Source organism: Labrus bergylta, chromosome 23 (genome assembly GCF_963930695.1).
Source record: "Labrus bergylta chromosome 23, fLabBer1.1, whole genome shotgun sequence".
In the NCBI taxonomy this organism is placed as follows: domain Eukaryota; kingdom Metazoa; phylum Chordata; class Actinopteri; order Labriformes; family Labridae; genus Labrus; species Labrus bergylta.
This window is the reverse complement of record NC_089217.1, coordinates 13,076,871-13,090,164: the sequence shown is the minus strand read 5'-3', so window position 1 is coordinate 13,090,164 and position 13,294 is coordinate 13,076,871. Positions and strand designations below refer to the sequence as shown.

Genomic DNA, 13,294 nt, shown 5'->3' with positions numbered 1-13,294 from the left:
GCGATGTATAAAAAATAACTTGAAAAGTTTTATGGCTTCATTTGACGTCACAAACAACTTAAAAATAAAAAGCGTTTTTTATTTTTGTTTTAGGGTTAAAGTGTTTAACTTCTTGTCTTTATTAATCAATTACTTGTTTTGACATTAAAATGTAAGAAAAAATGTGCAAGATTTAGACCTTTAAATTAATTTTTTTGTCAAAAAATCTATGAATTATGTCATCTAAGGGAGACAATTAAGTGTGTGTGTGTGTGTGTGTGTGTGTGTGTGTGTGTGTAGGTGTGTGTGTGTGTGTGTGGCCTGGCGTGGGACTGCAGATGTAAACTAGCTCTAAGCTAACTCTGCTATGTTGCATCAAATTGCAACATGTATTAGAAATACTATTCATGGTCCCTTTACAAATAAAATATTTAAAAGTAAAATACAAGAGTTGATTTCTACATTCGCCCCCTCCTCTCTAGAGTCGATGCTCACGCAGGTCACCATGTGGTGGACACTGAAGCTCCAGTGTTTAGTCAGCTCTGCATCGGTCTGTAAACCTTTCTGTGTTCTAACCTCTCTCCATTTTTCAAAAGCATCTCCAATATTGATCCTAGTTTGAGCACGTTTCTGCTCGTGGAGCTTATTAGAAACATGCAGAGGCTTTTTAAAGCTCTAAACTGAGGGCTTCTTTGTTGAACTCCAGTAAAGCGAGTCAGCTCTTCATTCACAGAACGTGATTCTGTTCAGGTAGAAATAAAAACACTCAGACGCATGTGCTTCCTTCATAAGGTTCAGATTTATTAAGTTACACGTTGCTGCTTCAGACAGTCTACAACACGAGGTCAGACAGAATCGAGTTTTTACAAAAATAAAGTGGAGCTGAAGGTTACTGCTCCGCTGGCTGCTCCGTCCCCCACCCGCCGTCACAAAACCAGCAGGAGTGTTGATCATCGTGTTGTTAAAGCAGAACCACTTAAAGGCAAAAGGCGGGAGGATTCAAAGTGTCTGTCTCTCTGCAGGGAGATACATGATTGGCTTACAGGGTTGTGGAGGAGCACGGTGACACTTTAGGCTGCTTTTAGGGTCCGAACAGCTGAAACACAAGAATCCTGACGGAGTACAGAAACACACATCAGCTCCTAACACAAACACAGGAACACAGCAACTTCATCCTACCAGCTGTTAGGGAGAAAACCTGCTGATTTAAAGGAGCGTACCGGGAGGTTTTTCGACATTGTGTGACTGACAGATGTGAGGGCAGTCCGATCATTTGAAAGTGAAGAAACAGCGGTATACTCCTTTAAAATCAGCACGCTACGCTTTGAGAGAGAGGACGGTAAAAAAGGGAGTGTGTGCGTGTCGACAGGCCTTTGTGTGTGTGTGTGTTCAGATGTCCTTCAGGTCCTTCTGGATGCCCCACAGCGTGTCGGCGCTCTTCTTCAGCTGAGCCACCTCGTCGTCCGTCAGCGTCATGTTGACCACGCTGTTCACGCCGCTGCTGTTCAGGACGCAGGGCAGAGACAGGAAGACCTCCTCGTTGATGCCGTACATGTTCTGAGGAAGCACAAACACGCGCAGGGTCAGGGGAGGACGCTCCATGAAACACACAAACCCATCTCTTTTTTCAATTCAGGCTCCTCGATGACTAACGGGTACATAAAGTATACCGCACCTTGACCATGGTGGACACCGGGTGGACTCGGCTCATGTTCTTGATGATGCTCTCGGTGAGGTCGGCCACGCTCAGACCGATGGCCCAGTTTGTGTACCCCTTCAGCTTGATCACCTCGTACGCACTGAAACACAGCGAGCGACAACCTGTCAACATCTTTAAATGTGTTCGTCACAGATCGACCACACAGGACGATGTTTAGGATCAAAGTTTAACCCCTAAAAAGAAAAAACCAGACCAGACTGAGTGATCACACTGAATGTTTACAGCATATACGTCCCACAGGACAGAGGAGGCTGCAACCCCAGCTGGAAACACTTCAGGCATTGAGCTGTCAACCCTGTTAACCTTTCATTTGAATTTGATGAATTTGTGCTGTACAATGGGACGTTAGCATCAGCTGGAAAATTGGACGTAAATATGAGACGAGTCGATATCGTTGGAGCGTTTCAGCGATTGAGAAATGTTTGCATCGACCTTCACTTGGGACTTTTCAGCCTTTTCTATATGTTGCTGTAACATCTGCACGCGGTATGGAGGTGGATTCGGTTGGGTAAGCAGATTTTCCACGGGAGAAGAAGTATGCAGAGAATGTAGCTGGAGTGTATGAAGCATGTGCTGCAGGGTCAGGCGAACAGAGAGGGAGGGGCTGCAGGACGAGGCCTGCACGTCTCATACCCTCGCTTTTTTCCCTTTGCCTGTTTTCCAGGAAAGCTCAACCCCCGCAGCTCTCCGCTCTGATCCTGAGCTCTGACAGTCAGTCAGTACATGAAGTGTTCACAGAGTCAGATGTCGAGGTTACATTCCCACAGAGAGCTCAAACTGTAATCACTGCTGACCTCAGACTCTCTCCCACTCAGCAGCTCTGATTTATGCGACTAACTAAACAAACTCCAAAGCAGTTAACAGAAGGTTTAATGGCGTCTTAAAATTAACCGCCTCAGCAGGGAGCGGACTTCTAAACTACAGACCTCAAGCCTCAAAATGTCTGACTTCTGTAAATAACATCAGGATGTGTATGAAAAGGATTTGTACTTATTTATGGAGACGAATGAAACCTTCCTCTCTCTCTCTCTCTCTCTCTCCTTTTAAAGGTTTGCAAACTGAGCAGAGGACACATGACCAGAACTTTCCAGAGAATCAACACAAGTCCTTCATGTGAGCTGAGTGTTAGATAATCATTTGGCAAGACAGGTTCAGCTTCTATGGTTCAAGTTTCCCCTGGTGTTCTCAGGGTTCTGTCATCCTGTTGGACAGAAAGCTGAGAAAGGATTTTTATATCGAACAACTCCAGAAGTAAAAGAGAAACTCTCGTACCGATCTTTGCAGAGAGGAAGAAGAAGAAGAAGAAGACAGAGGAGTGAAATCAGAACTCCTGCTCAAGAGAGCGTGAACTTCTGTTCAACATCGTCCCGTGTTCTGCAAGATGGCCGCTTTTTAAAACTTTAAATGTTGACTGACATATTTCGAAGTCTTTTTCTGAAACGAAACCTTCATTTCCCTGAGAGGAATTAGCCTTGCAACGAGAGCATAAAAACACAAAACAAGAGGCAGGAGACAGAAACGTGGGGCGCAGTAATTGGTGCAATCGCTCCAATACTCAGACCAAAGGGGGTGCAGAGGGTCCGCTGTATTCTTGTTGGCTAAATTGAGGGTGTACCGGTCTGTCATGCAAGAGATGCTGCACATTTGCTTCCCAGTTATCTTGCTGCTTAGTCTAACAACCTGGTCCAGTTTGTTCTAATCATCTTATCATGTTGTCTGGGTGCATTTTTAGTTTCATAGTTTACTAAAATAAGGTTTTGTTCAGAATTACTAAGTTGACAGAGATGAATGTTCAAGAAGAGGGGACATCAGGGCAGTGTTCTCTCTCTCTCTCTCACACACACACACACACACACACACACACACACACACACACACACACACACACACACACACACACAGCATACCTGTCCACCACAGCTTTGTGTGTGGCCTTCCACTGCTCCTTATCAGCGTCGGTGCCGATCTCAGGGTTCAGCTTCTGCAGGTTCACTCCGGCTACGTTAGCACCGCTCCACACGGGCACTGAGACACACACACACACACACACACACACACACACACGCACAGAAAATTAATACTGCTGTACATCTGGACTTCATGATAACATCCACATTCTGACGAGTGTTTAATGATTGCACGGCGATGCGCTCTCACCGCTGGTGTCTCCGTGCTCGCCCAGCACCCAGCCGTTGAAGGAGGAGGCGTGGATGCCGAGGCGTTCGGCCATCATGTAGCGGAAGCGGGCGGAGTCCAGGTTGGTGCCGCTGCCGATGACGCGGTGTTTGGGCAGACCGCTCAGTTTCCAGGTCACGTATGTCAGCACGTCCACTGTGAGGAGATGGAGGGTGGGGGGGGGGGGGGGTCAGGGGGTCAGTGAGGTTCAAGAAAAAACAAGAGATGACGACGCTGCCGTGTCGGTGAACTCACCGGGGTTAGAGACGACGATGAGCGTGCAGTTGGGGCTGTACTTGATGATCTGAGGGATGATGGACTTGAAGACGTTGACGTTTCTCTGCACCAGGTTCAGGCGGCTCTCGCCCTCCTGCTGACGGACGCCGGCGGTCACCACGACCAGGCGAGAGTTGGCTGTCACGGAGTAGTCTGTACGGGGAGGAGAGGAGGAGAGGAGGAGAGGAGGAGAGGAGGAGGGGAGGTGAGGCGATGTTTGGAGGAAATGTTTCATTAAAAGAAGAACTGACGTGAGAGGCGTGCCCTCACCTTTGTCAGCCACGATCTTGGAGGTCTTGAGGAAGAGGCTGCCGTGCTGCAGGTCCATCATCTCCCCCTTCAGACGATCCTCCATCACGTCCACCAGAGCCAGCTCATCAGCCAGGTCCTGACCCGGGGAGGAGGAGGAGGAGGAGGAGGAGAGGGAGGAGGAGGAGGAGGAAGAGGAGGAGGAAGAAGAAGAAATGTCATTATTTCAGCCTATCATTTTTAATTCTCAAAGGAGTGATGCATTTTTAAAGGACGACTCCTCACAGTTTAACTTTTTAATGAAAAAGCCTTTAGAAACTAAAGTTCAGTTCAGGAGTTTGCGTGCAACCTTTTGTTCAAAATGATCAACAATGATGTTTGATTCTGAAAATAAAAATGTGATTTAAGTTTCAAATATGATTTAAAATACTAATTTCCAAGTCAGACTGACTTCATCTCAGGATTGTGTCGTGACATTTGCTCTGTCATTTCATCATTATAATAATGTGATGCCGAGAATGTTTTTGACTTTCATGTAAAGAGTCACAGAGGTGATATCAGAGTCATATAAATGAATGTGTGTAAATCTAAATGTGTGTCGAGCTGGATGTGTTCGTCTCTCTTTTCCTCCACTAAGAACACAACCTCATAGGATTGTATAAATGTGTCTTACCCGCAGCAGGATGCTGACGGCGCAGGCCATGCCCACCTGGCCGACCCCGACCACGGTCACCTTGTTCCTGGGGGGCTCAGCGGGGGCGCTGGCCAAGGGGCTGATCAGCTTCTGGAGGACTGACGACATGATCGCAGCTGCAGACAGAGAGGAGGAGGAGGTCAGGTGAGGAGGTACGGGAGGAGGGACAAGTCATGAAACCACTCGATGAAGATGGAGAAGAAATCCAAACCGGACATTTTGAAGGCAAAGACGTGTTTGAAAAAAAACGGTGCAAGACGGAAACCAAAGTGAAAAGAACGACAAAAATAAGGGCGATTCATGTTTCTTCAGAACAGCCTATGAATAAGGAACTAAGCTGTCAGATCTCCATCCCATTTCAATAAACCAATCATGGAGTTACATCCATCCTCCAAACCTTTAGGTAAAACTCCACATGATATTTAAGCTTTAAGAAACCTCAATGAACACATGGCTGCAACAAACTGAGAAAACTCAAAACGTCCAGAGTCTGGAGGGACATCTTCAAATGTCCTTCCAACATTTCAAAACAACTCAACCTCGTCTGGTTTGCGAGCAGCTGAATTACGGAGACATTACAAAGTTAAAACAGAACATCCTTCAAGGAATAATGTAACAAACGAGCGGATGGGAACCAGAAAACGAGATATCATGACACAGTCCGAGGTTCAATGTCAAGAACTGAGAAACTCTGAAACTAAAGCTCTGAACTGTGACGGCTGACAGAAGGAAAGTTTGTGTTAAAACAGTGAAGTTTAATCAAGACGTCGTCACTCTGACTGACATCATGTCAGCATCAAGATAATCTGAACATACATGAGGATACGTGTTTTTATGACATCCATCCCTGAGACACAGTGTGCGTGTGTGTGTGTGTGTGTGTGTGTGTGTGTGTGTGTGTGTGTGTGTGTGTGTGGTTATCACTGCTGATGCAGTCGTCCTCCGATACAACCTATCACAGGAATATTGTGTTCCTTATGGACGAGCGATGAAGCAAACAGTCGAGTTAAGAAGATTGTGTTTTCATCTGAGGTCGACGTTCTTCTCGTGTCACGTAGAGAAATCTGTGAGAGTTTGCTTAAAATTGAGTTTGAAGGGTTTAAAAGAATTTAGAGGAATGTTGCAGAGATGTTCTGTTCTGTTCTGTTCTGGACGGGAGTCGGCTTACTTCCATTAATGCCAGTTAACGTGAGCTTGAGCTTCCTCCAGCAGCTGACTGATATCGCTGTGGGGGTCTGGCAGGAGGAGTCTTCAAAGTAAAATGTGAAGCAGAAAAAGTTCTCGAACTCATTTCAACGCTACTTGAAGCGGATGCTGAAGTGAGAAATCCTGCAGTTCATCAGTGTTCACTTGAAGCTCAAGGAGGCTTCAAACCCGCCTCAGCTCCAGCTCTCAGCCTGTAGTTAGGTTGACTGAAAGTTAGACTGAGACAGCCATCGATGGGACTCCAGCGACCCCAGCAGGAACATACAGGTGACATCACTCAGGCTTCGTCGATTGATATTTACAGTCTGTGATCTTCATGTCCTAAACACAGAGCCCGTTGAAGCGTTTGATTTATTTCTTATTTTGGCAACACTGTGAAGAAGGGTTCATATTTATTGGGCGCCTATCATCGTGGGCTACGGGTCAGGATGCGTGAATCCAGCCAGGAAACTTCACTTACGGTTACGAGATTTATTTCTTTAAATCCGAGTCAAAAGAGTTCAATAGACGGGGGAACAAAAACACACTATGGGACGTTGAACATCTCTGCTGAACTGTCTAATCATGTGAAGGTCATAAGAGCACAAAGGAGAGCAGTCTTTAAGTAAGGAGTGATCAGGTGAGGTCAATCTAACTAACGAGAGATGGAGTGCAACCAACAACCAATCAAGGACAAGGAGAAACCAGGTCGGAATCTCAATGTTCTTCATGAGACCTAAACCCTGAACCTTTAACCCTTAGGGACTTCACTGAAGTCACCTGGAAAGTGACCGAGCGCACGAGGCTGCAAGGGCTTGAAATGGTTAAACAGAATGCGACAGCACTTTGTGACTTCTCTGTAACCATGACAACACGATGTCATACTCACCCACAGCCATGGCGCTTATAAAAAGTTCTTACTTAATATAAATGTGTATTAATCCATTGTGGGATAAATAAAGGATTATCTTATCTTATATATAACAGGGGCGACTGTGGATCAGCGGTAGAGTCGGTCATCTCTCAACCGGAAGGTCAGGGGTTTGATACCCAGCTCCTGCAGCCACATGTCCGATGTGTATGAATGGAAGGATACGTACACGTAGTTAAAAGTATACTCAGGGCTTTAGTCTGCTGATGTGCCTTCTAACGGAGACGGGGAGCATAAAGGGCTCTATAAGTCAGCGAGAGATCCCTCAGGCATCTGGCGACTCGCAGTAGGCCGGCCCAGAGCGGGAACTGAAGGAAGTGAGGCAGGTGAAGAAGGGAAGTGAAAGTGATCGTTATTACAAACACAACGTCAGGTGTTTCTCATTTCGTTCTCCTCCTTACAGGTCATAAAACAAGGAAACGTGTTTTCCTTGTTTGACGCATGACGCCGAGGAGCGGCGAATGACATGAAGCCATGAAGATTAAAGTCGTAGTATTTCCTTTAGCGGCTCGTAATATTTGGGTGCTCTCATAAGCAATCTCAAGTAATGCTTGATTTTACAACCTTTATCTCTTTTTATTAGCAGTTTCATTTCTTAATCAGGTTTAATTTTCTCGTAGCTCTTTTTATTGTTTCTAATCTCTTTGACTTGTTTACATCATCTTTAATCTCCTCTCAGTCTCAGCTCGTGTTGTCGGGTTCTTAGGGTCTTATAATGCTCTTATAGGGGTCTTATGGGGATCTTTTGGGGATCTTATGGGGGTCTTATGGTGGTCTCGTGATGATTGGCTTAAAGCTGTTGTTTGACTTCTCTTGATGTTGGGTTTGTTTTGTATTGTTGTTGTTGTTTTTCTTCCGTCTTTTCCGTCTTTTGACACGTTTTCTGTCCGTCACAGCACTTTGTCAGAAGAAGAAACAGTGAGCAGACGGGTCTTCTTTTATCTGGTATTAAAGCGAGCTGTGTAATACATTCATTCTCAAACTGTGGTGCGAGTCCCTCTGGGGGTACGCGGGATCCCTCTGGGTGTACTCTGAGAGACTCTGATTTTTTATTTTTTAAATTAAGATGTTCAAATCAAATAGTTGATAAGCAAAGCTGTGATGGCGAGCTGAGGAAGCAAATATGACAGTCCAGGAAGCTCCAACCGGGAAATACTAGAAGTCTACGACAGTGAACCCAGCACACGTTCAAGAGTCGACGTTAGCGGTGTCAGTGACGCTTCAGCAACACACGACTCAAAACAGTAAGAAAATAGGACTGGAGTCACATCAAGTCTGGATTCTTTTAGTGGCTCAGAGAACGAGCTGGCCCGCAGTGTGAGGTAAATAATAAATAACATGCAGGAATAAAACGGCTTCCTGTGTAACAGTGAAATAGACCTACACAGTTTTTCAACGTTAGCCATATTTGTTGTACTGGGAGAAGGGTGGGACTTATTGTGAACAGTTTGAGAGCCGCTGGGTCAATAAATCCACGTATCAAACCGCCGAGCGATCTTTTATGGCGTCCAACAATCTGTCGTGTCTATTTCAGTTCAGCAGACTTTCACTGCGTCTCTGGAGGAATAACGTGTCCATAAAACTTTATGTGATTGACTGTATGCAGACAGGTAATGAACAGGATATTAGAAGGTCAGTGCAATCATGATTATGTACACTGTGGTGTTTGAACAAAGATATATTTAAAGAAGAGCAGCTGCTGATAAAGATTTTAATGTCAACAGATTGTGAGCAGAACGGGGGGGGGGGGGTCACAAGTTAAAGTGTCACAAGTTGATTTAGTCTTTATGTTTTAAACTTCCTCAAAGATAGACAGACGCTCGCCTCCAGTGGTTTCCTCTCCACAAGTTTCATCATCAACAGGAATTCGCTTTCATAATAAAGGTCAAACACAAACACAAAAATCACTGACCTGACAGGGTTTTACTTTGTTCTTTTAATGTGCAGTGGAAAACTCAAACCTTGCTCTGATGTGTTATCAGTAAAGGAACAAAGCAACAGGAAGATTTCATAAAATATGAAGGTCAAAGTAAAGCGTTCAGGGCGAGAAAAATGTCACAAAGACGAGCGAAACCAGACACTTTAAAACCCAAAGAACAGAAATGTCTGCTTAATAAAACTGTGCAGAGGGGAACAAGACGTCCGCATTAACCTGACTTTAAAAGAAAAAAAAGGACTGCTTCAGATAAGGTGACAGACGTTATTACTTATTTAGGACATCAAGTGATCTCTGAGGGTCCCCGAGCCTCAGGTTGAGAACCATGAGATATCAGTTTGCACATAGAACAAAGCCCTGTGAGCACATGTTGTCCTGTAACAGCCACACACTTCAGATAGGCTCCTATCAAGGTCAAACTCACACTGAAGGAGGGGGCGTGTGTGTGTCCGTGTGTGTCCTTGTGTGCGTGTTTTCGTGGACACACCTCGTGGCTGTATATAAACTGAGCCCCTTTCGGCCCTCCTCCAGGAGACAAAGGAGGCTCCTGTACAGCACAAAGCTCCAGTTTACCTCCTCATAAATATATCACACATTATATGACTGACCGACCAGAGTCCGTGTGTGTGTGCGCGCGCGTGCGTGTTATCATCACAGCCTGTTTATCATTTTAACAAGCAGAGAGCTGCTTTCTCTCTCTCTCTCTCTCTCTCTCTCTCTCTCTTAAAGGTTACATAACACACCGGGCCTGCACGAGCCATGAAAGCGACCTTGACTTTGGAGATGCTGAGAGACAAACAGGCCACATTTAAAAACCCTAACCCTACCCTACATTCAGATGTGATCAAAATAAGACAAGAGCGACTTTAAAGAGCGAAAGTAAACGAGCTCCGAGGTGGGGGAGAGTTCAGGTTCAAGGCGAGTTCACAGAGACGGTGTTTCCTGTCTGTGTCAAATTACAGCATTATAAAAGCTGCCTCGCGGCCAAGTTGGAAGCAGGAAATACAACTAAAACAAAGCCACTAAATACCACAATCAGTCTGCTACATAACGGACCTGACGCAGAGCTGCGCCTGGCGAGGAATCATCCAAACATTACGCACGCAATCAGAAAAATAATCATCATGTAATCTACCCCGACACCTTCATGAACGAGCATCCAACATTCACGAAACCTCATGTGATGCTGTTTCAAGCAGTTACATGAAAACAGGTTGAACTTGGCGTGAATTGCAAATGGATTCCTGCAGCGGAGCATCCATTGCTGCTGACGCGTCCTGCACGCAGCGCCGCGCCGCGCGGCAGCACCGAGCGCGTCGGTGAAGGAGATCTGAAATCATAAAACAATGAGAATACTCACATGACTGGAGGTGTTCCTAAAGGCTGGTGTCAGAAAAGTGGTGCCGGTGGAGGAGACGGTGCAGCGGCTGGTGAGAGAGATGGCGAGAGTGTGGAGCTGCACGGTATGCAGAGAGGAGGAGGAGGAGGAGGAGGAGGTACGGGGAGGAGATGGGGGGGGGGTTGCCAATGTGACCAGGCTGACTGCGCATGTGAAAGAGGTGGATGGAGGGGGGAGGGGGGCAGAGCAGGATGCATGTGCGTGACATTTTTATACTGTGTCAGTCACGGAAGATTTTGTAAGTATGGAGATTACTTGGAAAAACTAATTAATTTCGTCTCTAAATTGACAATCTGCGTTCATGAACACCGAGCATGAGTAATTTAGAGCCAATCATCAGAGAGCTCCATCAACAGGCTGTCATCATCTCTCACTGCAACACAGAACAGATCCATATTTAAACCCGACATGTCCTGTGTTCTACATTACAGAGAGGTCTTCTTTAAAGCAATGCACCACAAACCAAATGTTATTAAAGAATAACCCAGTTATTCATTAAGGATGCAGGTCAGCACATTGTGCAGCACCATGACGGTATACAGGTCAGTGTAAACCGTCTCCTCCTCCTGCTGGAGGGTTTCTGTGACCATGAGGTGCAGATTTAATAAATCCTCTGTACCCCAGTTTCAACAAGAACAACTAAAATGGGATGAGTTAAGAAATGAAAGTTCTTAAACTGGTGACAATCAGCAGTTGTAACAAGGAAACTTACTGTAGAAATAAGTGTTTGGGGAATAAAATTATAAAATGCGCTAAGAAGTGATGCAATGAGATGTGATACGGTAGGATGAGATATGGCAAGGAAAGCGAAACCACATCCGCACACCCTTTCCTTACCTGGTTGTGTATTTTGGATCCAGCATCCACTGAGGGATGTGCGTGTCTTTCTTGATGTTTCAGGATGAGATATGGCACCATATGAAACATAATTATACGTTGATATATGAAACCATACAATACTTTGTTCTGAGAGAGTTCTGAGGAGTCGGCTGGTCGCTGTGTCTTAAGCACATTTTTAATAAACCAAAATAAGCTTCTAGTTTTAAACCTCACTGTGAATCATGAACACACCTTCGCCGGTGTTTGCAGAAACCTTCATGTTTGAGCGCCACTGTCTCCTCGCTCTTTACTAAACTCGCGGATCTTTATCAATGATCCAAAAGGTTTTTAATGCTCTAACAATGAAGTTGTTGTTTGTCCTAATATGACCTCTCCTTGAGAAGCTGATCTGCCTGTAATCTTGTCGTGTGTGTGTTATCAGGATGGAGAGGGACTCTGGTGGACTTTCCTCTGTCCAATTAAACTCTCATAATCCTCCAGGTGACTGCATTAGATTAAGTATTTATCAGTGCTCAGTCGCTGCACTTCGTCCAGCCTGCAGCCTCACGCATGTTAATAATCTGACCCACATTGTGTTCCATAAATATCTCAGGAATCTGTCGAACTTTGATCAAATAATCTGTCAGAGGACGCATGATGTGAGGCTCGTTTATCTCTGTCATCAAGTAGTTAAAAATCATGCATGGATCACTTTTTTAGGGGGGGAACATTCTCGCGCTAATGCAGCAAGCGACCTAATCAATCAAGCGGGAAAGCAATCAATCAATTAAAGTTCTTTATGAATCCCTCTTGGGCATTGCACAGATTAGCATGACCACAGGCCCTGGAAAATGAAATCTACTTCACATTATTGTTGGAATGTGTCCTCTTCAGCCTCGTCTCCTTACACAAGAGAGGGAGAAGTTTTACTCCCTCGCTATCCTCCGGTCACATTGTGGTTTGTGTTCCTATCTCCGATCAGGTCAGATTATGTTTTTCAGTTTTTCTTTTAATAGGTTCAACGGTCACTGGGTCAGAGAGGAAAAGAAGGAGGTCTGTGAGAAGAGATAAGGTACTATGCATAGAGACGCTCCTCCTCTCCTCTTCTTCTGTAGACAGCCCGGGTACAAATCCAGCGGCGACCTCCGGTGCTGAAAAATGAAGCCAAAATCCTGCAGTTCCTCGAGTGTCCACTAGAGGCTGGCTGCAGAAGCACAGGAAGTCACATACACACCCATTCTAAAAAGTCTGTTTTTACAGCAGAGATTAACATGTTTACAGCCTGGTTCAAAAAAACAAACAGGTCTGATTAGCTCATGTCTCGATCGACACACACTGTACGGGGGGTGAATGTTTTGATGACTCATCTGTTTTGATTTGATGAAGAATAAGAGTTATTCACAATAAGGCGTGTAGCTGACCTGATTGACAGGTGGGCGCGGTGTAACGGTTTGTCAGAAGGCTTAAAACCCACCTCAGCTCCAGCTCTCAGCCTGTCGTTAGGTTGACTGAAAGTTAGACTGAGACAGCATTTCCAGCATGGAGACCGTCATCGATTAGACTCCAGCACCCCCTGCAGGAACAGACGGGTGACGTCACTCAGGCTTCTTGAAAATTCATATTTAGAGTCAATGGTTCAAATCTGACCTGCCACTCCCCACTCTCTCTCTGGCTTCTATCCACTAGAAAAAAATCAAACTCATTTAAAAGAACCATTAACGACCATGACTTCAACTTCAACTTTACAGTAACGATATCTGAGTTCATATGTCGGGTGTGAAACATTAAACTCTATCTGCGAAATAAATACTCGATTACATTGACCTGAAAACTTGACTTCAGAGGGTAAAAGATGATTCCAGTTCATTATATCACATCTGGGAATTACACCTTCAAAAATATATCACATTCAGTGATTAAAAAAACGCTCA

The 13,294-nt window shown here is 45.1% G+C and overlaps 1 protein-coding gene across 1 annotated transcript; it reads right to left on the bottom strand.

The window, feature by feature from the left end:
- Positions 1–759: 759 nt before the first annotated feature.
- Positions 760–10,664, bottom strand: ldhba (lactate dehydrogenase Ba). The gene is made up of 8 exons (XM_020644668.3): positions 10,506–10,664; positions 5,073–5,209; positions 4,421–4,538; positions 4,130–4,303; positions 3,857–4,030; positions 3,607–3,724; positions 1,655–1,778; positions 760–1,536 (listed from the first exon to the last, which is right to left on the bottom strand). The coding sequence occupies exons 2-8, from the start codon at positions 5,199–5,201 to the stop codon at positions 1,369–1,371; spliced, it is 1,005 nt and encodes a 334-aa protein (XP_020500324.1). The 5' UTR covers positions 5,202–5,209; positions 10,506–10,664; the 3' UTR covers positions 760–1,368.
- Positions 10,665–13,294: the final 2,630 nt, after the last annotated feature.

Coding starts and splice junctions, on each gene's coding strand:
- ldhba (XM_020644668.3), bottom strand. CDS start 5,201: ATGTCGTCAGTCCTCCAGAAGCTGATCAGCCCCTTGGCCAGCGCCCCC. Junction 4,539..5,072: donor CCGTCAGCATCCTGCTGCGG/GTAAGACACATT, acceptor TCCCCGGGTCAG/GACCTGGCTGATGAGCTGGC. Junction 1,779..3,606: donor CACAAAGCTGTGGTGGACAG/GTATGCTGTGTG, acceptor GCTGTGTTTCAG/TGCGTACGAGGTGATCAAGC.